The following is a 26,260-nucleotide window of genomic DNA, read 5'->3' on the forward strand; positions in this document are numbered from 1 at the left end:
TACGGAACCTTGTATTTGCTTTTAAAAGGCGGGATATACTATGAATACAGTAATTTTCTGTACGATTCTTATTTCCTCCCCATTGAATTGTCCAAATGTTCCGGTAATCATTCTCGTAGGTGTAGGAACCTAGAGCTCGTCTCTACCTATTAAAATACCCTTCAAATCTCCCTCATATATAAGTTACCTAGAAATGAAGAAATAAATAGATACAAAGAACGTAATCTGATTGTTCAGAATAAAACTCATTTAAAAAAACCAAGAGTTATTAGGATTTTTACCGGTCCGCCCACCCGGCGTCGTAGCATTTGAAGAACCTCTAGACGGAACACTCGGGGCTGATTCTCTGTTCCAAGCTGGCCTACCAGATCTCGAGAAAGCTCTCATGAACATCGAGGGAGGTCTTCCAAGAGTAGGACTTGTCATTGAAAGGGGTGTTCCTGTTAATTCTTCCGAAATCCCTGAGAATCCTGAATTGTCCGAGTAACCTGTGCCTGATCTTCTCAATGGGTTGTATCGATAAATGGGTGGTTCTAGATTTGTTAATGGGAAGGGACTTGTGTCAATAGGCTCTGATTTGTGCGGGGTAGACGACTTATTTCTGAGAATTTCGAATGGCGATATCCTTCCTTGTGTCGAGGAAACTCTAGGACTCGGTGATAGTTCTGGTATGGCCGGAGATATATTTTGGTATGAGGAATTTGGTGATAGTAAGTTGTGTCCTTGATAAAACTGCGGTGATTTCTGAGATGGAGTTAATCGTGGCGACAAAGTATGCCTACTCCTTTCATCATCCATTTCAACCAATGGGTTACTTCCAGGAAGCTCATGTATTGAGGAACTTGCATCCATTTCAGATGAAGTTGCAAAATTTCTTTGAGAGTCTATCCGACGTGCAGCGGTTGTGTAATCCTCATAAGGATCTTCTGATGTTTTTGTATACATTTCAGTTGGGTTATTTGTAAATTGAATCAAATTCGACTGATTATTCAGATCAGGAGAATGAATTTCCACCGGCTCACGAGTTTCATGGCCTGGCACTTCGGCTATTGGGCTGACTTCTTGCATATATAGTTGATTTGACGAGAGATCTGGAGAAGAGTCTATTGGGGGGATCGATGATGGATTGGGCGATGGTGTCATGCGAGAACCAGCCTTAGGGAATGATCCATTTATTCCACGTAGTGCAATCTCTGCTGTAGCTTCACGACGGTTGCGGCGACGGAAAAGATAAAATCCACCAAGAGCTCCAATGATGAGAACAGCCACCAATGCCACAGCAATTCCACATATAATTCCAATTGACAAATGTTTAGTCGGATTAGTAGAATTAGCGATAGATGAAGATTTTGACATAGATGAGGAATTATTTGCTAAATTGGGAGATGTGATGGTATTGATTTCAGCAGTGACGCCATCAACAAAAGAACACTGACTGACAGTGAAATTTCCACGTTCATAATCAACTGTGAGGTAACTAGAAATTCGTTAGGAGTATGTAGTGAATTTATAGAATAACGACTTACGCTTCTTGAAGAAAAGCTCGCCCTAAAGTATTCTGACTGTCATTCGCTGATTTTCCGAGGGGAAAATAATAAGTATCATTTGGAACAAAAGGATGTGAAGCTGATAGAGCAAAAGCATTGAAAGGTAGCACGATGGAAGCGATGTCACCACCTGTCAATGAATTCGCTAGAGAAAATGTGACTTGAGGATTGATAGAGGTTAACAAAGAATATTGAGTAGAGTTGATCAGGTAGAGACCGGTACTATTGTCTAATGAAAGGCCAAAAGCTTTTTCGAATTCTTGACAAACTGCTTCAGGAAGCCAGAAATTTGGATCGGTCGATTCAATAAAAGCGTAAGTCGGATTCGCTAACAGACTAGATTGTGTCGTTCCACTATATGTTATAGCTTGAATTGCCACAACGATATCTCGATTGATGTCCGAAGAAAGAGTAAAGGAAGCAGAATTTGGTGTAAATCGAGATGTATCATATCCTCCAAAAATCAATTGCGCGTATTGGCCTGCTTTGAGTCCTGTATATCTTTAATGAGACATTTTTGAATGCGGTGGAGGAGGGGATTGCATACGATATTTTGCTCCAGCTGTATAGCTCCACGTCAAACTTGGGATAAGTTTTTGAGACCACAAAGATGAGAAATAGGATTCGGATGAATAATTTCCTATGGTCGTAAAGTTTAATGGCTGAGTACCAAGTCCGAATATTCCTCTTTTTAAGGTCAGCCATGATTTCTGGTGTTCAGACGACTACATACGTATAGAATGGCGATGCTGTAGCAATAGAACCAATTGTTTGATTTTCCAGAGTAGGTCCATTCGTCCCTGAGACATATCCCAATCCAATTGAATCTAAGCCGAAGTCTGCCGATTGAGAATATCCCAAATCTGCCTGAAATCCTACACCATTTTGGTTGATGCCAAATAATCCTATGTCCTCCCAAGTATTGGATAAGCTGTTGTTGAATAGGCCCCCTCGAGCATTCGCACAACCACTCGGTATCGGTGATATAGCTGCAGAAGTACAACCAAGTGGCAAAACTACTAAAGTCTCTGGTGAATTGGTTGATACCAATACTCGAACATCTTGTGCAGGGCTCCCAACTCTCAATGCCAAAGAAGACCATTGACCATCATCACCATCCTAAAAAGATGTGAGAACTTATTTCGGGACTTGAGAGTTCGAGAATAGAAATACAGAACTCACAAAGTATTGACTAGCCGGTATAACCAATGGAGAGGGAACAGCTCTTTTTGACTTCAACTGACTTTCAGGTACACTATTCAATGGACTCGCTGTGACTTTTAGTACAACAATCAAAGCGAACAGTAGCCCATTATGGAACCGTGTTTTCATGACGCTGTTCAACAAACATGAGGGCCGACAATGGCTGAATTGGAAATACAAGATAAGAATGGAAAGGCTCGTAGAAAAGAAAGAAAGGAATATTCCGGAGGTTTTCGTCGATGGAAATCAAAATCCTACCACGACAAGCAGGGGTAGATAGACTCTATTTTCTCACGATTTCCATTCCGCATGTCAATGACCAGCGTCTTCTCACAAGACACGGTTCAAAACGTGGGAGAGTATTCGCGTTGAAACTTATCCTGGCATTGATAAGCAGAAGCTATCCAGACCCAGGGGGGATAACTAGGATTGTAAATGATAATCTTGGAGATATCTGCAAGGCTACGGCGTAGCTCATGGGTCTCGATCTTACCTCTTCCATATTGAATCAAATTGTCTACGCGAAAAGTCCATTTCTAGGCACTGGCTCAGTAAGAATGAAGAATTACAGGTACGGCGATTAGATAGAAATAGATTGGAGTAGTCATCCAAATATGGTTGTGATGGAGGTTTTGAGCGCATAATGAGCCAATGGGTATTTGAGCCGAGCTCCATAATCTTCCAATATAGTATATATCGAGAGTGGGGAGGGGGCAAATCGAGCATTGCGAGATGAAATGACAAGGTATACGAGTGATCACAGTATTGCAGCGTTATTAACTGCGATGTGTATGGGAATTCATGAAAGCAGCTGAGTACCAAGCAAGGTATGTATGTATGGAGATAAGTTTGGTAGAAAAATGATGTATGGAGATGGAAAAGAAGTTTGAGATCTCACCACCCTTGAAGGAATGTAACCCCAACGTTGCACGGCGCCATGGGAAGTCACAAGTCGCTAACCGCGTATAGCTTAGATACAAAATGAACCAATTGTTACAAGGTCACGTGCAACCGATTTCCCTACATCTTGTACAACCCTGTATCTTGTACGCTTTGATTTATTGAATTAAAAATTAATTATAAATTCAAAAATCATCAGAATGATTTCAATATTGATATAGAAGATACTTGAAATATTTTAAAGATTATGTTAGATTCCCTAAATATTTGGAAATAAATCAAAATAGTAATCGATTTAAAATAATATTATTATAAATTAATAAAAATCTATTAAAAAATCATATCATTGTTACGGGAGCTGCCTCTAGGGTCACGTGGAAGTGTCTAGAGATCTCTCGAGGTGGTTTAGACTAGACTTCAAGTAGGAATTCAATAAGGTTGTAACTGGTTGCAATTCTCGTAACTATAGTAATGAAACTAATGATTGTTCTTGAGCACGAAGCTCTACATGTAAGGAAACCCTTTCCCTTATATAGACCTTTGCACTCTGCGATCCCATCGATCCCACTCACTGAGAGTAGTGGGCGTAGTGGGATCCCACTGATCCCATTGATAATAATCGGTGGGACTGATGGGATGGTCCATCACGTGATACTAGTCCCGTGAGTCTTGTCGTCCTGTCTTATTTCCTGTCCTAGGGCTAATCCCTTGGGAGCTTACTAATCCTAGCAAGACCTCTCTTGCTTACTGTGTCCTGTATTGCTTATTCTTCTTAGGACCCTACTGTCCTAGGAACCATGTCCTATGATTCAGTGTATTCTATAACTAATACTATATACATGCCTGAGGCTTTCCTTGGGTGCCTAGTGTCCCCCGGTATACTGCAGCTGAATCACTGAGGCCTATAATACCATTATAGCCTATAAGTCAGTGATTCTACAGCCTGTTACTAATCCGTTGTAACATATATAAGACAAATTTAGTATTCTTAATTATAATTTATAGAATTTCAATGAAACAGGTTTTATAATGAGAATTATAAATACTAATATGATTATTATTAGCTCTAAAAGATCCGGTAGAAGTAAAGTTATATAGCTAGATAATTGAGAATGGGCGATAGCGATTATATATAGTAATAATAAGGGGAATACTATACCTCCATTTCTGATAGTTTAAGAACAGATATATCTTTTTAATTAATATACGAAAATCAATCTTCCTACAGATTAGACTATTAAACCTACTTCTAATAAATGAATGAACAATAAGACAGAATTAAAATGATTGAAATACTTCAATAAACATACAAGAAATCGAATTAAGAATAAATATAGAATATTAGTACTAAATGGACATAAAAGTCACGAATCAATACCATTTCAAAACTATTATAAAGAGAATAATATTAAATATGTATATTTACCATTACATTTAAGTCATTTAATTTAGTCTTTTAATATTGAATATTTTAATACTTTAAAATAAGAATATGATACTCAAATTAAAGAGTTTATAAGAGTATATATTAATTATATCTCAAAGATCGAATTCTTTATAGTTTTCAAAGCTGTATATCAACGATTAATCACAAATCAGAATATGAAAGCTGGGTTTTGAAGAGTAGGATTAGTTCCATTTGATTTTAAAGTAGTACTTTTCAAATTAGATATTCGAATTTATATGTCTACTTCTTTCCCTTTCAATTTAGATCTTTAGGTCTCTCAAATTCCTTATAATTCTATAGAAGCTTTTTCTTAATCAATATTAATTAAATCTTAAATAATTTGTTATTAATCAAGTTCTTTTATACCTTTATTTAAAACTATACTAGCTTTAGTTAAGGGTATAAAAAGACTAGCATATAAGAATACACTTTTAAGTATAGAAAATTATATATTTCGAAAAGCTAATGAAGTATTAAGTCAATATTAATACACAAAAAAGACATAAATATATTAAGAAAGAGTACTTATTGAATAGAAGGCTATGAATATATTATCTCAATAAAAAGTTGATATTTAGATTCGATACAATAAACATTAAAATGGGGAGAATTCTAATAGGAAAATATCTTTTAGTTAATATTATAATAATTATAGAAAAATAGGTTATAATATAAGAACTTGTCAAATTGATATAATAGATTCTAAATTATTAGATTCTTAATAGTTTTAATTAATTGAATCAATGGTTATTGAATAATATGAATTTAAGTGTATTAATTAAAGTGAAAGTAATCCATTCGATGATATGATCCACTCGGTGATGAATTACGTTATATATACTAATAAACTATATTATAGAATTTATTAACTTTTATAATGCTTTTATAATAATATAGTTTATTAATACATACACTATATTAATACTATTGAGCAGACTTAGTAAGGTGTATATATACAATATGTATAATTAAAAGAATTGTTTATTTCTGTTTATTCTCTTCTTCTAAAGAGAGAATTGCTATATTTATATACGTATACTAACTACCCTTACTTATATACTTTATATATATATAGGGTAAAACGTGACATGTAATGTCACGTTGTTGGTCACGTGTTCCGACAAATACATATACTACTTCAAAATTATATTAAAATCAGGGTTTTTTTGATATTTATATTTTAATAATTAATCATTATTTAAAAAAAAATGTATAATAGAAATTATAATTTAAATATTCAAGAAATATAATTTTTATATAAATATTTTTATTATATTTTAAAAAAGATTAAAATTATTACGATTTTCGTTACAAAAAAACTTTCTTTAAAATAATTATTATATTAAATCATATTTCTAATAATTGATTAAAAATTCTTATTATTTATATAAATAATTATAAAGCTTTTTAGGAAAAATCAAATTATATTAATAAATAAAGAAAGTGTATAATTATATATAAACAAATTTTATATATAAAATGAGTAGTATATATATTGATATGATGTATATACTAATAAACTATATTATACAAATTAATACTCTTAATAAACAAGTTATTAATTATTAAATCTTTAAAAACAATTAAGTTTTATAGCTTTATAACAATTATTTGAATTGATTTATTTTTATAAAAAAGAGAATAAAGCATAATTTTGGTAAGGAAATTCGCTTAAATTTTAATCGGGCCCTCTTTAAAAACACGCCCTCGTATATACTCATCTGATCACATGCCTTTCTCTATGTGGCTGTGAATTGTAGTCAAGAAAAAAAGATTTGCTGATTCTTGACAGAAAAAACAGAACACTCATTGAAGTGAATCAAATTGATTTGTTCGGTTATACAGAGTACATGGTTACTCATGTTCGTTTTGCTTCAAGGGGGACACATGCACGTCTATCATCAGGCTTGAAACGCTGAGCAGTGGCAGATAGATGATGGGGCTATTACGAATGTTACCTGTGTAGAGCCTTGAAGTTGTTATGTACAGACTTTAAGAGATGATCTTTCTATATTTCCACGGCATTTTATCTTCAACTGGATAGATGCAGGTACTCTCGTGACTATCATAAACAAAAGTAGCGAAACATAATGGCAGAGATTGCATTTCAGCATCGATCGACTCAAAAGACCCCTCTACATCCTTCTATTTTCAATTCATTAACATCATAACATAAATATTTTCCCCCATTACACCCATCCACCCGCCCACTGTAAATCCCATAAATAGTACAAGTAAGCCTGGTATATCCATCCACGAGTCCCCAATCAAGTCCGACTCATTCATCTGTGCAACGCCCAAAATCATTAGAATGAAATGATCCTATTTCCAACCACAAGCCACCACACCAAACCAAACCCCTATAAAAACCATCTTTGAAGCTTCTCATTAACTATCCCGAAATACAGGGTGTAAGTAAAAATACGTTAAATCGTCCTATCCCATCCTAACCCATCCACCCCCCATATTCTTTTAATTGTCACTCATCCCTACTAATTTCCACTCGGTGGCCATATTGACCTTTCGCACCATGCCACTCAGTGGTCTCCTTATCCAACTTATTCGCAGCCGGTCTCTCGTTCGAATCGTCGCGATTTCGATTCCGCGAGAAACTGCGCTTGACGCGTCCGCTTCCGCTTCCGCTTCCTCCTTCTCCATTTCCTTCTTCTTTTACTTCCTCGCGACTTTCCACATCTCCTTTGCTTTGGAAACTTAACTCGATCACATCGGTTCTCACAATGTTTTCTTCGCTTTCTCCAAAGGTACCGCCGTTGGTTCCTCGGTTCCGTCCATTCTTGGTATCTTTTCCATTTTTGCCAGTGTATTTCGAACGTATGTGATTTCCGGGGTTGGAGAGCGGATGAGAACCGAGATGTGAGGGATTTTTATAGGATGAAGAGGTGTGGATTGATTTCCATTTGGCTGGGATGATAGCTGAGAGAACAGGCAGAGAAGCGACAATTACACCGAGTGTGAGATCGACCAATGTCCAATCTTCGAGAGCTTTGAAAGACCCTGTTGTTTATTAGTTTTCTATTATTTGTGTTCTGATAATCCGGCCATGAAATGAAAAAGCCAGATCTCAAAATGAGGGAAAGAAACTTACATAAAACATCCGAGCTCAATTTCGTCTGCTCGATTTGTCTCAAAATACTTCCAATCATACTCACACCTCCCACCGCAAAAACAATATACAATCTCCCTCTCGTCCTCAATCCCATCTTGACTTTCCACAGTACAATAAGCGGGACAGCCAAGAGACCAAAATCCATAATGACATGAATCGTACTCAAAATGGTACCCATCGTTCCCACCGGGAAACATTTCGCAACCACACCTTCTCTCCCCAATCTAATTGCGTCCCAACCTCCCCAAACAGGGTTACAGAGAAAGACATTCCAGAAGATGGATACTAGAATATAAATGACCAGGAGAACGAGGAAGGCGTTGTTAAATAAAAGCCACTTGTTCGATGTCATAGATGTAAGTCTGCGATTGAAAAGACATATCGAAACCTTCACCACTCCTACTGCGACGAAGAAAAATACCTTCGACCAGTTGGTGTAGCGTTTGAAGTATCCATATTCCTCATATGTTACATCCCAGATGTGTTTTCCCGCGCCTCCATATACGACTGCTAAAATCTGTAATACTGGCCACGTAATTGCGAGGATGACACCGGGAACAATAAAGAGATCGTCGAGACCGAGTCTTAGACCGCGATTGAGGAGACGGATAAGAAGACGAACAAGTGTAAATGTGAACATGAAAAAGATGGATACGGACATTCCGATTAAAATTGACGTGGCACGGGATTCGTAGACATAGCCTGGTGGTGCTAAAGGAGGGATGACTATCCCCTTATTAGGGTTGCCGTGTATGCCAAAAGCACCGTTGAGGTAGGCGACGATGTAATAGTCATTGGTGGTATTTGGGGGTTTACCGATGAGAGCTGATATCGTACCTGTGGGGATGGTGGTTGCGTATGTTTTGGTCGCGGAGGAGAGAATCGATGACGAAGACGATAGTATTGAGGAGGACATGATGTGGTGATTGAAGCTTTGAATCGACGTCTTCACTTTCTCCGGTCGATCGCAGCACAACCCAACACCAATGACAACACAAATAATCCTCAATTCGAGACTCTTGAAAAAGAAGAGGGGAATATGGCGGGGAAGCGTGGCTGTGAGGATCGCATTGAATGATTTACTAATTCTTACATGCAAAACTCTATGGCGAAGAAACAATCACGAACTGCTGAAAAGTGGAAAAGACCTGGGGAAGATAGAAATACAATGAAAATCTTTACTTGGCCTCTTTGATTTAGTTCAGATCAAGAAAGTATAATATATGATACGAGCATGGTGTTGAAACCCCTTGAGAGTATCCCGCCGGAAACATCGCAGTAAAAATCCCATATTAACACGAGCACACGGTAGAAATACAGGCAACAAGGAAAGGATATCGTTGAACGTGCGTGACCTCCGTTAGAAGTCTTGGAAGGTCCATCCATGAAATTGAGGGGATTTAGGCACATGTTCTTACTAACAATAATTTTCCAAGGCTGGTTGGGTTTTAGATCAGTCTATATGTCGAATGCCGAATCACTCGATCCCTAACACTATTCCGTTGTTGCATATATCTACCATCAAGCTTTCAGGAGTACAAAAATGTCCACCTTTCCTTGGATTGTTAGAAGACAACAGGGTGAAGATGTTGAGCCTCACTCCGATCACAAGGAAACTGCAGGTACATGTTCCTTGTGCCCTGTGTAAATTATACCCACCCAGGTCACATCATTACTTATCAAGACATTTTGCCGGTGACTTGCCTCATTCGACTTCTCTATGAACGCACTCTGCTCTTTGCGCACCTATTAGCGGTATTATCGTACGATTAAGGTTTTCATGCCGATATGGAAACAAGAGACCGCCTCGACTGTGCAAATTGTGCAAACGCTGTTGCCGTTCGGTACTTGAGGAACGTTTTCATCTGGTCTGAATTACCGGTATCCAATGTGTATCAAATGAGCTTCATGTTGCTTTTTCAAACGGTGCCTGAACTTGGTAGCGACCCCTCAAAATACCACCTTAAATTTTTCTGGAAAACCCTAAAACTACCTTGAACATCGGTCAACCAGAATTTGGGTAATCTCTGTGTAACAGTGGGCTGTCACATTTGCCCCCGGCTTCATTATCGGATGAGTTTCCTAATCTTCACTCCTGTATGTAGATCATTCAAACGCCGAAAAGCGATTTGTTAATGATTCTGATAAGCGGGATATCATGAGGAATCCTCGCGAGGCGAAATTTCGGGCTTTCTGTAAAGTACGGAGTAATGGCAAAAATTGGTTGATTAAGATGATGTGATATAATAAACCTTTGATGGGGAAGCGAGGTGAGAATTCGTTACGATCTCCTTGAAAATGGATGAGAGGATCCATGATCCACGGCTAACATATAACCTTCATAACTACCCTTGAACAACTATTGAATAGCTCGAGAAGAGGTTTTCATAGTTAACAGATAGGCGGGAAAGTGCTGGAACAATGTAACCATGGAAAAATACATTGACATGCTGAAGAATACCTTTATCATGATTTTCATAAGAACGAAATCTGGTACACGTAGGTACTAACCTATCCCAATTATTCCGTTCAACACCGAATTATCCGGTGTGAATACATTCTCTTTGACCACGAATGCCAGTTTTGTGCTCCCAAAACAAGAAAATGGTTAGACCCCAAGTGGCCTACAGTATCTCGTGATCATGACTCGCAAGTTTTCCGCACGATACAAAAAGTCGGTTCAAACTTCAAAGACACAGGAAAATCCCTACTAATCCATTGCTAAAAATGCTCTTCTAGTTTCATCCAGTTTAATGCAATTTTTAGTACTGTAGTAACTTTTCTTCACACAAGTTTCGTTTCGTCCGCTCAAACTTTCAAAACTTACGGGGTTTGCCTTTACTTATATATGCGAGATGTTTCGTCTCAACTACAGACATCACATATAAATAACGAGACCTTGCTCTTAATATAAGAATTCCTTGAGGCTCTCTAGGTTCTGACGTTTCAACGGTCTCGATTGAGATTCCAGAATTCTTCCATGTCAATAAGGGATGAACTTGAGCATACAGTGGTCAAAGTGACAGATGCCCAGAGTATAATCCTTACGCACATGCTTTTAACACATGCTTCTAGCACTTAGCTTGAAGGAATTTTGTGTAAACGATATCGGATACAATATCATAATTTCCTTCAATCGCACTTTATAATGGGAAATTCCTCCACCTCTCATAAATCTCATCGATGGGTAATCTGTGGGTAATTCAAAATGAGATATGATCTACACTATTCCATAAAAATGCTGCGGAGTTCGTGAAATTGCGTACAAGCAAAAGGCAAGGCGGATTTAGACTTCTAGTCCGCTGTCATTTAATTTACCATGTAGTGGCATGAACCCTTTTTGAAAAGTTTGTTTTTCTTTCAGAACTTCAAACTCGATCTTCATCTCACCTACCAATCTCGCTCTTTTAACGAGATGTTTTTCCTCTGGTCCCTCGTTATCGGCCTTGCAACAGTCTCTTCAGCTAAATCGTCGGATGATCTGGATTGTACTGGAATCAATGGCATCAGACCACAATGTGAATCTCAGGAAACATCTTACAGACGCGATGTTTTCTGGGTAGGAGGGCATTACGTAAACGCAGCCATCGGTCTGTTGACGTACGATCAGGCGTATGTTGAAAAATTAACTCCACATAAGGGTATCAAGAAACCATATCCTGTGGTCTTATTTCATGGCGGAGGAGTCTCCGGTGCAGTACGTCGCGTTCAATCCCTCTAAAGCCAATCATCGACTGATCAAAAATAGACATGGCTCAACACGCCTGATAATCGCAAAGGTTTTGCGTCGATGTTCTTAGACTTGGGTTACCAAGTTTACGTTGTCGATCAAACTAGTGTAGGGCGCGGAACCCAAGAGGATCTTGTAGGATATCCTTTGAGAATTGGTTCAACTGCAAACATTAGTGAGGTATGTTTTATCTTCCACATAGGCTACCATGACGGAAACTTATCATTTTCCTAGGTCGGATTCACAGCTCCAGAAACCGCCAACGCTTATCCCCAAAGCCAACAACATACTCAATGGCCTGGTACTGGACTCAAGGGAGATCCGATCTTTGATGCATTCGAAAGTTCGTTCATGCCATTGACTACCAACAACACTCGACAAGAAATTTCGATGCGTGCTGCTGGTTGCAAACTTCTCCAATTGATTGGTCCATCATTTTTAATTTCTCATTCCATTGGCGCAATCCACCCAATTGTAATCTCAGACGAATGTCCAGATCTCGTGCTCGGAAATGTCAACCTCGAACCTGGAAATATTCCATTCGAATCCTACACTGGAAACACAACATCTTCTGTTGGAAGATCAGCTGCTCGTCCATTTGGTTTGACTGTCTCCAATCTTAATTATGATCCTCCGATCTCCAACTACACCGAACTCATGACCGAGACGGTTGGTGAGGATACCCCAGAAAGCAGATCTTGCATTCAACAAAGCAGCGCCGCAAACTACACCATCCATACTCTCCCTAATATAGCCAAGGTACCATACGTCGCATTCACCGGTGAAGCATCTCCACACATCACTTACGAACATTGTGTGATTCAATACCTCAATCAAGTTGGTGTCAAGACCGATTGGATTAAGATGGCTGATGCTGGTGTTTATGGCAATGGTCATTTCGGATTCTTGGAGAAGAACAATGAAGAATATTTCAAGGTTGTTGAAACTTGGATCATAAAGGCTGCCAATGGAATTGGTTCATCTGATTCTGGCGGAAGATATTCGCACTGGAAAGCATAGGTTTAGAAAGGCATGTTTAGGAAAAACACTGTAGAATTATAATTAGCCCCCCGTGTAGTTTATACATAGTACTTACCGTAATATTCTAATGTCTCCTTTATCAGATGTCGAGGCAAGACAATTAATATAATTCAATTTTTACCTTTAAATAATTATCAGCCTCTGTTTGATCTATATAAATGACTTCAATTCTGATTACCAGATGTTTATATTGTAGTGCGACAATGAGCTTCTCAACCTCAGTGGCTCAATAAGGACACTAGCCTCACAAAGTTAGATGAAAGCTTTCAAGCCACCATCACCAAAACAAGGATTCGTTGGAGCACTGGAATGTGGAAGTCTTCATCTCATGAGTAAAGTCAGAGTAAATGAGCGTTCAAAAATCTGCCCAAGACCATGACAATAAATAAGGTGACATATAGCCAAGTTGTCGCATATTTGAAAATGCAGGGAGTTCAATTTGCGCTATATTTTGCTAGCTAGGAGGTTACCTTGAACAGCATACGCTGCAAGAAGGTATTTCACCTCTAGCCAATGTAGGTGTGGTTTCTTGTTAATGCTAGATCACTGTCTCATATAAGATGAGCAATGGATATTAGGTGTTTATTCGTTAGTTTCGTTCAACCTATTCTGCTAGTTACCAGAAGCGCCCTCTTCCACTTCACTACGCCGCACTCTATCACTGACATATTTGAGCTGGGATTCAGACAGGCATAATAATCCTCACACCACCTCTCATACTCTGAGCCCGGCGGAAAAGCAGCAGAGTATATTCACTAATGGCATCTGAATTTCGGGTCATTGACTGACTGGCAGGAATCATTGAGAGGCATGTTCGTATGCAGGACCTTTGCTTCAATCTACCGCGTACCAACACGATATCCGAGTACTCTCTATCTATATATAACATGCAAACCACTGGAAGTGTTGTTAAGCATTTTTCACTGCACTGATAATGACAAAATCTTTCATAGAGAGAAGTTTGACAAGCTCTTCTGTCAGTTTAGTGCAATTCCTACCTCCTACAAATCCATAGCTGCATTTTAGGGAAAGAGTCCTACCCGGGATGCAATATTATTCCTCAATTTTCGCTCTCCATCCAAGCTTTCAAACCTCCCATCTTTTTACACTCATCAATTGGACACAATAGTCTGTTTTAGAATAGATTGACTTCTAAGTCAAGATGATCATCTCCGACTGGCATCATAAATTTTGATGAGCTCATCTTATAGTCGAGAGGTAGCTCAATGCATCTCATTAGAAGACGAGACTGATGATATCTGCTTGAAAACCGGAAGTTCTCTCAATAGTCTTGTCAACAGAGCCTCTCATTCATACTCTGCTTGTCTCTTATGGCCAAGACAGTGATGAGTAAGTCGATACTGCAGTTGCTGACCTTGATGAACAACCAGAGCAAAGTGAGGTTGGTGTAAAAGGGTATGACGGTATAGGGGTTATGAAGCGTCCATCGGTCTTGTTCCTGCCAGTGACGCCCGGGAATCTCTATAAACCCACTTGATATCATGAGCGGAAATGGAGAGCTGATTCAAATGTTGAATCCAGCAGTCATTTTCATTATGAAAAGAAACAAGTAGGCACATTCACATTAGAAAGACAATGCGGAAGTACCACAGAACGTAGCAATATGCAGGTCATGTAAATGAGTCTCATTGACTAAATGGAAGAGGTTACTACCTTGCACTATTATATGAAACTAAGAAGAGAGTTGGTTTCACTTGGAGAGATTGAGAAAATGTACATTTCATACATTAGCCAACTTCAAATTCCTCCTCTCATCTCATCTTTCATCCTAAACCCTTTTCTCCCACCTAGGATATTCATTGCGCCTCATCCACCATATTGTCCCCCTTCCAATCACCCCTCTACCCTCCCTCTCCTTCCTCCACTTCCATCCCCTCCACTTCCCCCCTCCCCTCTCCCCTCCCCTCTCCCTTCTCCTCTCCCTTCCCCCCTAAGCTCCTCCATTCAACGCCTTCCCCACCTTCAACAAAATCCCAATACAACTCACGTTTCCCCACCACCAAAAAACCGTTCTCAAAATACTCGTGTTCCTCCTTTCCATAAACGTATACGCGAATCCATATCCGATTCTCGCTAGATTATAGGATAATCCAAAGGTATTGATTGTGTGGATAGGGAGATTTGCTTGTTGGGCTAGGATCTAGGGTGTGTTAGTTTTTCTATACCCTTCACCTTACCCACTATCTCCTCGTCCCTCCCTCCCCTCAAAAAACCAAACCAGTTTTTTTTTTTCAACTCACAATACACCCCATAAAAAACCCAAAATGCTCCACACTATTACTCGACGCACTCTGTACCCTCTTCACCCTATCCAATTGTCTCTTCGTCAGCTTCCCCTCTCTCACCATTCGTTCTCCATATTCTTGGATATCGTAACGAGGAGATTCATTGTGATCGAAGCCGTAGTATTGTTTCCAGTGGCGGGAAGCAAGGACGAGGTAGGAGAATGTCCAGTTGGTGAGGATGTAGGGGATGGTGTGGTTTATGGTTGGGGAGAGGGGGGTGAAGAGGAAGGTGGTGAGGGTTGACATTTTTAGGGGATTTGAGGGGCGAAAAAAGAATAAAGAAATTGGAGGTTGTGGGGTGGGAATGGAGTGGTGTTTTGGATTTGAATAAATTGAGGAATGTGTGGTATGATTTAGATGGGAGGTTGAATAGGATGTCAGATTCTGACGCGTGCTAGTATGACATTTATATCTGCAACTCGGGAACTTTTCGGATACTAAATTTTGTCAGCAATCGTCATTATGATAATAATCTCACATACGAGCTGTACTCGATAATGAACTACGTAAAACGTAAGATTCCAAGACTTTAATGAGTCATCTGATATTATTTCAAGATCCATTGTTTCAACAAAATATAGAGCCTGGACTGCTAGCAAATTTGATCTCCATGTGAAAGTATCAATTTTGTATTTTCTTGTAATCTGGATGGAAAGAGTCTGGTAAAGAAGAGAACGACGACGCAGTGATATATGCCATGTACTTGAGCGCAAAGAAATAGATCAAACATTTTCAATCCCTCCTCATAACTTCAACAGAAAGAAATACATATCCCATAATGACCCAGGTTCCATCTACTCCAGCTTGAACGGCATTCGACATCACAACAATCTAAATAATTCCATCTCAAAATCCACCTTTGAAAAAGTTCGTAGGTTGAGGGTTTTCAGGCAGATGAGTACCCAAGATCTTGTTCTTCGAAGAGCCTAATAATTTCGATTTTGCCCCATTGAACTTGCTGAAAAGATCCTTAAACTTACTAAAGTCTTTCTTGACAAGTTTATTGGGAGTAGGAGGCCATGTAGTAACGAGTTGAACCGAAGGATTATAACATGTAGAACCACAACAAACATCCCGAAGACAGATACCAGTTGTACAATCCGAATTGTTTTCACAGGTAATTCCGCAAGCCTGTAAGATCGGGGAATTAGTATTGCTTATCCAAAATGGAGTCCGAAACAAGTGATTAAAATAAAATATGGTATTGTGAGGCATCAGGAAGCAAGAAGAAGACACAGACGGAAGACAAAAGTCGGGATTGAGATCGGGAAATAAGTGGAAATATCAAAAACAGAAGATTTATCGAATAGCTCAATACTCACTCCTGAAGCGACACAGAAACCTGAACCATCATTCCCTCCACCAGGTATACAAATACCTGCCCCACCACCACAAGAAGCATCATTGTATCCTTGTGCACACAAAGCCGGATTAGGACAAAGGGGTAGTTTATCGTAAAGGTAGGTAGTTGGAGTTGGAGCGACGACTGCTGATGGTGTAACTCCCGCACAATCACAGGCAGAGGAATACGCAGCTGCATCGGTACAATATGATGCATAAGTAGGAATTGTACCATGATCGGCTGTTGTTTGAGAAGGAACATATGGATAATCTTCCATTTTGGCACTTGTAGTGATCAAAGCAATGCTATGTCAATTAGCGAAGAATACGAATGAGATTAGAACTGACGAACGAAGCATTGGGAGTGACAATAGTCGCTATAAACTTGGCGCAATCTAATGAACGACTTTGGAGACCGACGTTGATTTCACCAATTGATGTAATAGCGTCAGCACATTGATCTTGGGTGCAGGTAGCCCCCAAAATACCTCTGGCAAAGACCAGAAAGACCAATAAGCTTGCTGTCCTCATATTGAAAATAATGCCGTTAGTTGGGAAAAGAGAAAGGAACAACGTGTGTACAAAAGAAAGGAATGAGAGTATGAGAATGACTTATACTTGTAAATTTTGTTGTGCATATCAACGAATATGAAGAATGTAGAGGCTTGGAATATGAGACCTCGCTGCCAAGCTACTTGACATGTACCGCGTCCACGAATGCATTTATCTTTGAGCAGATGCAATTTGCTCTCACCTATGGTGGGAGCACTCATTGAGTTCCAAAGACTATCGTGTATTCCTGTACCTACAATACTTTCCCTTTGACTTCTCGTCGAGCGGTATCTTCTTGTATGATATTTTAACACGACCAGAGATAGAAATCTTTCTGCCGCTACGCGCAAAGCTAACGGAATGTTACCTTTAAAAAGTACATTCCAGCCGAGCCATTCTCGGGTGTACTACCCATGTCTTCGATGTAGCAACCAATTATGACGTTTCAACCTTTAAGTAAAGGTTGGCTTCGGACATCCCTTCGAGGCTGATAGTTAAAGGGATGATTTACCACAGCTTCTTCCAACCATTGACGACGAGTATATGGTATCTCATTCTCGACATTCTCTGCCATACGCGCTACTCGCCGTTCAACGATTAAGTGTAAACTTCTGCAGACTTCTGTTTTCAGAAAATGTATCGATACGATTCAGAAGATACTGGTGGCCGACTTGTAGATGCATGCTGACATGTTTGATTGTCTTTCTCAGCCCCATATTGTCTGCACTCTTTTAGGATACATATCTAATTGATTGGATCAATCTCAAAGTAGCATGGAACGGTCGTTTGGTCTTCCAAGTTCAATTCAGATAGTGAGAAGGATTACAAGATTTCCAAGCTCAAGAGATTTCGTTTGTCAAATTTCCAGGTTGGAAGAATACCCTGGTCCGTGCAGATTATTTTGAGCTAAGCCGTGCTTGTCGAGCTTGCTAACCTTGGAAGAGATTGATTGGTGGGATTAGCGCAGAACCCCACGCCAATGTAATGTAACTTCACCGATACTCACCTGGGCACTTGGTGTGAAGCCTCATTTTGGTAACATCAAATGTAACCTCCACCTCAGCACCAGGACAAATCATAATGTTTTCGCCCTATACTTTTCCTTTTGGTTTCTCATCCAGGTGCAAGGCCTTTTCAGTCGTTTCGACGAGTTCCGAAGACAGAACTTGGCGATGGGTGTCAATAGCAGCTAAGAAACAGAGATATTGGGAAGCTCCTTTCTCATGGCACAAAAGGAAACCTTGGAACAAAGTGATATCTCGTCGATTCACTTTTCCAGTGGCAGAAACCAAAGACAGTGTATTTACTTTACTGTAACCTACGCTTAATTGCTTATTATTTCTGTGTGTTTGCATTTTCAAACAGTGTTGTATCCTACAAACAATTCTCGAATTACGTTTTTCCGTCATTTATAGTATGTTTCACAATCATATGGGTGTTTGACCGTCATCAATTGAGCTACTATCTGCTCGACAGCGATTTGAACTTTAAGTCTTCAAGTCTTCAAGTCTTCAAGTCTTCCAGTCTTCCAGTCTTCAAACCGCAAGATAAACTTCTCAAGCGCAGGCAAACAGCACTGGAACCCACAGGATTCAGCTTCTGAACATCAAAACCAATCTCCGGCGCTTTCTGAACTTTTCATTGCATCTTTTTTCTTACTCGGAAGCTTCCTAATTCCAATCACCTACATTAAAAGTTGAGGTCAAGAAGGCGAAAATATAGTCCATTTTTCATTACCAAAGACAAAAGCTCCTCCTGAACTCTCCTCAGCAACGTCCTCAATTTGATATTTGGATGTATCTTCAAAGAGATCCGACTTCAAAATGGTCTCCAAAACCTCGTCACAATACATATTCCATCATGTTTTTTTCCCTCCAAAATTACCGCACGAGGAAGACGGTCGAGCCGAGCACGATGTAGTATTAACTCGGCTTTTCTATGAGGAACTGATGAACTTTCATCCAGACTTAGCACCTGAACAAAGATTACAGTTCGGTCGGGTTATTGAGATGGTAAAGGGTATCGTATCTGGAGAAGATGACACTACTACGCCGTCTTCGAAAATTATCAAGAATCTAAGAACGATGAAAGTTCAAGGTACGAAAGTCATTCCTCTCTGAAATCACATTTCTAACAATGCCCAACTTTAGATATCTGTGCCATACACATTGAGAAGCAAAATGCGGGCATGATTATTCGACGATTCGAGGAGGAATACACTTTTGAGACTTTCGAGTTATCTCCAAAGAATGAAGCGGTAATGACAACAATGGGCCGGCTACGGTGATCTTTCCCAGGTCCAGCAATGGCTGTTTCCCAGCATCGCATATACGAAGACGGATTCCAAGAAGCACTATCTCAATGTATCGAAAGCTTAGTGCGAGATACTCCAATTATCGTCCATTCAAAAATATCCAAGGCACATACAACAGACATTGAAATCAGAGACACTGTTGACCCGACACTCATCACCAGTATGTTGACCGAATGTTTGCATGCTATCGGGCGCCGTGTCGTTGTTAGGTGCATTCAAAAACGAACCCGCGACATCGTTCAGTGGAAAGATTGTCTTGAACCATGGCGTCGCTCACCTCGCTACCTTTTCCTCCGAGTTTGTCTCCAAATTGGACTTACTGGAGAAGAGGGCCATGAACCATCGCATATCCAATACAAATCGTTCATGTTATTTTTCATGTGTCAGATCTTAAACCGCCAACTAGAGGCTCAAAATTCCAGAGAAATCTTGTTCATTATGTCAATGAAGGTACAACGACGTTTACTCAAACTCGGCTCTGCACTTGATTCCGATCTAAAATCTCGAGTTCAGCAGGTATTGTCCCTTGTGTCATCCTGTTTAAAAAAGAGTATTCCATCACTTCCACCACCACCACGCGCCGACATTTCTATCCTTAGACCGCAACAAGGCACGGTCCTCAACTTACAGTCCCTGGGACCTTACATTGCCATGATGTCAGCACGGGGCGAATCTAACTTGGGCCATAAATCTCTTGAACCTCAATGTAATATGAGAACGGTTTAGACTAGTATGGGTATTGTAAGTATAGAGAGCTTGTCTGTAGGCTTAAGTGGGGACATTAAGAATATTCGTCTAGGTTTGGCGGACATAGAGTTGTGGGTTGCAGACCATCTTCCGCGTTGGCTAAAGTGGTACTATACATCTACTCTTGATTGCACAGTTTTAGCGGATCTCATATCTATCTACCAGAAGACATCTGATCGTGTCTACAAGGATATAGCTGAAGATCAATCTTTGAAGATATTGACGTTGCTAGATTTGTGGGTCGCACTGGACAAATGTGTAACATCCGAGGAGCCTCTGCTGAAGGATTATCGATGCGGATTTACCCCAGAATTATTCGCCCCCCTCTTGTTGCCCACAAAGCCACAAATGATAAGGTTGGCATCCATAGAAAGGTACATCGCTGATAGGAATGCTGCTTCGGTTGATGAAATGCCGTGCATTTTCTCAAAAATCAACACTTTGAATAGTTTTTCTGTACGTTATTTTGATAAATCACTCCGACATCAGCATCTACGAGATCGAATCATGGCCGATGCTGTCGCCGAACACAACGAAAAGATATTAGAGCTGAACACTAAGCTTCAGGCTTTTGAGGCCTGGAAAAAGGCGGATCTAACGTCGGTTTGCGAAGAAAAGGAGTTTCTTGTTGGAAAAAGAGCAAATCGTCGCAGAAAATTAGGTCACAAGGCTAAAAGATGTCAGAAATGCATCGCCAAAGCCTGTGCTGAAGAGATCAAAGTTGCTGTCCACGAGTTTCCTCTTCCGGAATCCGAATTAGAAGCAAAATCGGTAGTGTTCGAACTCGACGTCCCTACCATTATTTCAAGCTGGCGGGATAGAACCTATAGTCTTCTTGTAGATACATTTTCGTCAACGCCGAGAGCTTTAGGTAGCGTTGCTTATTATTATTTTGATAAGAGTCCCTTGAAACGTTATGTTCAGAATAGCCACGGCAGACTTCGAGTAGGATCACAATTCAAGCCATTTATTGTTTCTCATTACAAACAAAAAGCCATTTCCTTAGCTACAACAGAGAATATTCTGAAGACTTGTGGCTTGAGTTTCAACGTTTTAGATTTTGATGGAAACTATGGAACCGCAATCGCAACGAATTTTCTATCACTCCTCGATATTCGAACGTCTTGCACTATGGTGCTTGCCCCTGCATGCGCAGAATTACAATACTCTTTGGAAAGTACAGCGCATACCACAAACGAAGCTCTTGCCAGGCAGATTCATTGCCCAAATACACTGACTTTGTCCGGATATTACCAATTTACATCCCTTAGATCTGGATTCCGTCTTCTATGGATGAACATCTTGCGTGAAGTAGAATCTCGAGTACTAGATTTGAATCGCGAGGAATCCTTTCAATTAATGGCTCAAGCTGCGTGGCAAGCCGGGCCTGCAGATTATATACAGTCAATTAGAGAATCACACTCAGACCTTGATGATGAAGCGTTTGGAGTACATCTTTTAGAGGCATTGAACAGGCTGGTATCAAGCTTGGAGTCAAATTGGCAAGGTGGAGGAGCCATTAGAATTGTTACAATGCTTGCTACCCGACTACTTAGTGTATTGTCTCACGAGAACGTTCAAGAAGACTGTCTTCATCTAATTCTACGTATTCGAATTATTACGATGACGTGGACCAGAGATATTGTCAACTTACTCCATGATTGCGAAGAAGAAAATAAGCTCCAGTCACTTGAACTACGCGCCCTTGAATTAGCACTAACATGCAACGGCACTTTTGATGTCGATATACACCATCTCAAGAAGATTCTAGAATCTGTCGAGAGTCGGGCAATTTTTATCGAATCTTTGATAACAGTTCATGATCGAAGTCCTATTTCTATCCATAGCCTCACTGCTGTCACTCAAATGTGCTTGAGGCGTTTTGATAGAATTACCCACCGTGCTGAGCGAGTTCTTCGTGACATGGTCACTTGGCAAGCACAGGGTATCGATACGACTATTCAATATCTTTGGTCAGGCTACAAACCGGGGGTTGGATGGACAGCACTCAAAACACCGAACGAAAGATGGCTGAGGACAAGAACGGCAGAATCCAGTGGTCAATTGTCACTATTTGTTGACTTCAACATATTGAGTGGAGAGTTGCTCATAAATGGATCTCCCCTGGCTCGTCTACCCCACAACTATGTGGAACATCCAACATACAAGCGGCTCTTTGGAAAGGTTAGTATTAATTCTTTAGATTCATGTATTGCGAGTGATTGATAGAGAAGCTTGCCACTTGAATTAGCTGACCTTTGCGATGCAAAAAATGCTGAAAATTATTCCATCAACAATGCCTGGCATGGCTTTCGAGAATAGGAAATTAATATGCGAGCAGCAAGTATGACTCCCCGGTGTTATCACATAGTCAGTCCTGTGTTTAAAAGTTCATGCTTACTTTCTTAGATTAATTTTATTATGATAGGCAACGAATTGATCGTTCGTACTCGTGGGAATGGTGAATGCTTTGAGGTTATTCCTAAGCGCATCTTAATTGTCGATTTCACGGATGCGTTCGTAGAGGACTACTTTTTCATGCGGAATAATGAAACAGGAATTATACAATTAAGGCCAGTGGAAAGCCCATGGATGTTCCCGGAGAATGGCTGGCAGATCACGAATCTCTCACAGCAATATTATCATCTGACGAACGGTTCGATGACTGCAGTCGACGTCCGCAGTCGATCGGCCACTGCTATATCAGAGATTTTGAGACCAATAGAAAGACTATGTTATATCAATATGATAGTCAACCAACACAGCGAACAATTGGAGATTCGCCTTACACGTTTTAATCTCGATTTCTACCAAAGTGACTGGAGGCTGACTTCAAAACAATTTCGTGGAATTTTCGTGGATGAAGATCAAAATATAGGCACTTTTACTGGTTTAGTCAACAAGCTTGTTCTATGCAACAGTGATAAATCAACGAGAATATTCATCATCCCAGATGGGGAAATCTCTTTCACACCATACAAGGACCATGTTAAAGTGGACATCAGTCTAGAACCAAAGGACTTTCATGCTTACCACGACTACAAAATCGACACTCAACTTGGTCGATTAATTGATAATGGAAGCCTTCACACTCGCCTCTTTAAATCGTATCTTCATGCGCTAACTTCAGATATCGTCCCAGATAATCTCACTGGAAAGACGGGCACAGAAGAGGCGTTAGAGATATTGTCTTCTGCAGCTGTTTTATCATTCTATACACTTTCTTCTCGGGAGATAGATTTGCTTTTGAAATTAAGGGCGTTATCCCCGAAACCAGCTTACTATCCGAAGAATAAGAAATTAATGCAAAGTGTTTCATGGTCACAATTACCGACTTTATCACAGCATGAAGGATTCAGCACAAAATTTGAATGCATTTTTACACATGCTAGATCCTTAATATTGTTTCAAGACAAGTCGGAAAAGCAGGCATACATTCCAGAACCAGATACCAGAGGTGCGCTTACCCTGATTTATATGGCGGCAATCAGAAACTCCTTTTGTTTCGTTGATATGTTCGGCGCCGAAAAGTTCACCATCAGCCATGATAAAGAATATGACTCTCGCGATGGGAATTGTGACATGGACCGACGTGCTGCAATTTATGATATCGCAAGACTAGTTTCTTCATGGGCCCAAGATCTGAATGTTGCTACAGATTTACGAGGAATCATAAAATCCTCGACCCGCCCCATCATTGGACCTGATACCGATTCAATGACTGTCCTTGGTTATGACACTCGATGGTTAGATGCACCATCTGAATTTCTACCTGAACATTGGTTTGCGATCTATCAGATGCTTACAAGTTGCAATGAAGATCGAGACAAGTATAAAGTCATGATTTTTCTTTCAACATTAGTCTTTTCTCGAAAGATAGACCAAGTGTTTGTTCACACTCTTCTTGCATTTGCCACCAATCCTTCATTACGCTACATAAAGCTTCCACGATATCATTGCTTCTCTCTTTCAGAGGGGTTCGAACCCAACGAGAATCGTTTGGGTGATATCATCGCTTCCGCAGTTAAGAGCTACGAAAGATCCTCAGCAAGTATTGTGAACAGAAATCAATCCGAGACGGAGCATGAAGCCAGCATTCGTAGACAACTGCTTTACAGCGCCTGTCGAAAAAGCGCTATCGACATGGGGGCAGAATATTTCATGAAACAATGGCCAATTGAGAAGCCCATTGCCTTTGAAGATGATAAGTTTTGGGCATATGTTGATATTGTAGAAGCAAATGCCAGGGTTCAGGGACTATTTATGTCTTGGTTTCGAAACAAAGAGTTCATGGAATACATTCGATTGGTACAAGCAACCCTTTATACGATACCTCCAATGAAGAACATCATTCAACCATGGAATGACTATACAAACCATACAGAAGAATATAAATCTAGATTGACGTATATATCGCTCAAGGATCTGTTGAAAAATAGGGCGCCATTATTTTTCAGCAGCAGTCATCTTTTCGACTTTAATTCTTTTCTATCAAACATCTACAGAGTGTGAATGATCACCGGAATGTATCTCAGCTTCTGTTGGAACTTTCTCGGCGTACTTCCGGCAAGTTTGAGGCTCAATACAGTAACCACTTCCAACAGAGCCTAGATGCTCTACATAATATTCCATCTTTCCAGCTAGAATCTTCAGCATTAGCCTGGGATTTTGTAAACTGTATGAAAGAAAGCCAGATACTAGTACAAAAAATGTATCGCGAAATTCTGAAGCAGTTAGTCTCTTCTATAGACATGTTTGGGTCAATAGAGAACACTACAATGCTTCCACGCCTATCTAAAACCACAATTCTTTCGCTCATTGCAGACTCGTACCCTATAAAGCTCACGCAACAGTGGAAGCAGGCAATTGTATATTTTGGTCTGGCTATAACTACCCTTCAACGTCTGAAGCGTCTGGTGGCTTGTCGTAGCAATAAAGCAGAGCTTCTCACGGAACTTTCAAATCCGGGACATCGAGGGTGGGACCCGTTGTTACATCCGGACTGGCTACTACTTGAATTAGAGAACGGAATTCTGATTCGCAAAGACCAGGCTAACATCAGTAGTGAAATGATTGACCCATCATCAGGTGCAAACTCTGTCATGCAATTGAATATGGGACTTGGAAAATCTTCAGTCATTGTACCACTTGTGGCATCTGCTCTGGCAGATAAGACAAAGTTATGTCGCGTCGTAGTTCTCAGAGCGCTGTCTAGACAGATGAGAGAACTGTTAGTAAGAAAGCTTGGTAATATGATCAATCGGCGTATATTTTTTGTACCAATCTCACGTGGGCTACAAGTAAATGCTGAAGGGGCAAACCAGCTCCGAGAAATTTACGAGACTTGCATGACATGTTGCGGTGTACTTCTAGTGCAGCCAGAGCATTTACTTTCTTTTGAGTTGATGGGCCTTGAGATGGTACTTTCTGGAGATCAAGATGCAAAGGCTGTTGGTAAGGTAATCAATGACACCCAAGACTGGCTACTCAAAAATTGTCGGGATATCCTAGATGAGAGTGACGAGATATTGAATGTACGATTTGAATTGATTTACACTCTCTTGGCAGACAAACGCCTATCGACTTTGCTCCTCACCGTTGGATGCTAATTCAACGAATATTGTCGATATTGACTTCTTGTATCAAGAAACTTGATCGGAAATACAAAAATGATTTTGAAATAGAGAATTTGCCGGATAATAGTGGTATATTTGCGAGACTTCGGATTCTACAGCCCGCAATCGGCGATGTACTTCTTAAAAAGGTGGTACAATCTATCTGCGATGAAGGACTCCCTGGATTATCTTTCTTCCATTTTACCAAGAGAAATCGGGACCTCTTATACCAATTTATCACAGACTCCAAGATAGATGAAGAAGCGATTCAGCATCCGATATTCGATGATAACTCCACGAAAATGGGTCTTCTACTCCTTCGAGGTCTCTTCGCACACGGAGTTCTTCACTTTGCTTTTTCACATAAGAGGTTTAGGGTTGACTTCGGTT

At 40.0% G+C, this 26,260-nt stretch overlaps 6 protein-coding genes across 6 annotated transcripts; 2 read left to right on the forward strand and 4 right to left on the reverse strand.

The window, feature by feature from the left end:
* Positions 1 to 25: 25 nt before the first annotated feature.
* Positions 26 to 3,582, reverse strand: EAF01_008733 (uncharacterized protein). Its single transcript, XM_038916989.1, has 5 exons — positions 2,730 to 3,582; positions 2,281 to 2,666; positions 2,095 to 2,234; positions 1,527 to 2,040; positions 26 to 1,477 (listed from the first exon to the last, which is right to left on the reverse strand). Exons 1-5 carry the CDS (start codon positions 2,877 to 2,879, stop codon positions 250 to 252), a joined length of 2,418 nt encoding a protein of 805 aa, XP_038767383.1. The 5' UTR covers positions 2,880 to 3,582; the 3' UTR covers positions 26 to 249.
* Positions 3,583 to 7,576: 3,994 nt separating this feature from the next.
* EAF01_008734 (uncharacterized protein) lies at positions 7,577 to 9,140 on the reverse strand (the record flags this gene model as incomplete). Its single annotated transcript, XM_038916990.1, has 2 exons — positions 7,577 to 8,112; positions 8,204 to 9,140. The coding sequence occupies 2 exons, from the start codon at positions 9,138 to 9,140 to the stop codon at positions 7,577 to 7,579; spliced, it is 1,473 nt and encodes a 490-aa protein (XP_038767384.1).
* Positions 9,141 to 11,639: 2,499 nt separating this feature from the next.
* EAF01_008735 (uncharacterized protein) lies at positions 11,640 to 12,974 on the forward strand (the record flags this gene model as incomplete). Its single annotated transcript, XM_038916991.1, has 3 exons — positions 11,640 to 11,921; positions 11,973 to 12,134; positions 12,189 to 12,974. The coding sequence occupies 3 exons, from the start codon at positions 11,640 to 11,642 to the stop codon at positions 12,972 to 12,974; spliced, it is 1,230 nt and encodes a 409-aa protein (XP_038767385.1).
* A 1,972-nt stretch (positions 12,975 to 14,946) lies between these two features.
* On the reverse strand, positions 14,947 to 15,547 carry EAF01_008736 (uncharacterized protein; the record flags this gene model as incomplete). Its single annotated transcript, XM_038916992.1, has 2 exons — positions 14,947 to 15,156; positions 15,257 to 15,547. 2 exons carry the CDS (start codon positions 15,545 to 15,547, stop codon positions 14,947 to 14,949), a joined length of 501 nt encoding a protein of 166 aa, XP_038767386.1.
* A 359-nt stretch (positions 15,548 to 15,906) lies between these two features.
* On the reverse strand, positions 15,907 to 17,173 carry EAF01_008737 (uncharacterized protein; the record flags this gene model as incomplete). Its single annotated transcript, XM_038916993.1, has 3 exons — positions 15,907 to 16,432; positions 16,624 to 16,948; positions 16,995 to 17,173. The coding sequence occupies 3 exons, from the start codon at positions 17,171 to 17,173 to the stop codon at positions 16,148 to 16,150; spliced, it is 789 nt and encodes a 262-aa protein (XP_038767387.1). The 3' UTR covers positions 15,907 to 16,147.
* A 1,076-nt stretch (positions 17,174 to 18,249) lies between these two features.
* Positions 18,250 to 25,864, forward strand: EAF01_008738 (uncharacterized protein; the record flags this gene model as incomplete). Its single annotated transcript, XM_038916994.1, has 8 exons — positions 18,250 to 19,291; positions 19,345 to 19,451; positions 19,515 to 20,214; positions 20,275 to 22,439; positions 22,507 to 22,599; positions 22,665 to 24,761; positions 24,860 to 24,932; positions 25,005 to 25,864. The coding sequence occupies exons 1-8, from the start codon at positions 19,018 to 19,020 to the stop codon at positions 25,862 to 25,864; spliced, it is 6,369 nt and encodes a 2,122-aa protein (XP_038767388.1). The 5' UTR covers positions 18,250 to 19,017.
* Between the last annotated feature and the right edge of the window lie 396 nt (positions 25,865 to 26,260).

The sequence above is a fragment of the Botrytis porri genome (assembly GCF_014898465.1).
Source record: "Botrytis porri strain MUCL 3234 chromosome Unknown BPOR_012, whole genome shotgun sequence".
NCBI lineage: Eukaryota > Fungi > Ascomycota > Leotiomycetes > Helotiales > Sclerotiniaceae > Botrytis > Botrytis porri.

What these genes read in the sequence shown, in the direction of transcription:
- EAF01_008733 (XM_038916989.1), bottom strand. Translation starts at nt 2,879, where the DNA reads ATGAAAACACGGTTCCATAATGGGCTACTGTTCGCTTTGATTGTTGTA. An exon ending in TACCGGCTAGTCAATACTTT is followed by an intron (nt 2,667 to 2,729) that starts GTGAGTTCTGTA and finishes ACATCTTTTTAG; the next exon opens with GATGGTGATGATGGTCAATG. An exon ending in TACAGCTGGAGCAAAATATC is followed by an intron (nt 2,041 to 2,094) that starts GTATGCAATCCC and finishes AAAGATATACAG; the next exon opens with GACTCAAAGCAGGCCAATAC.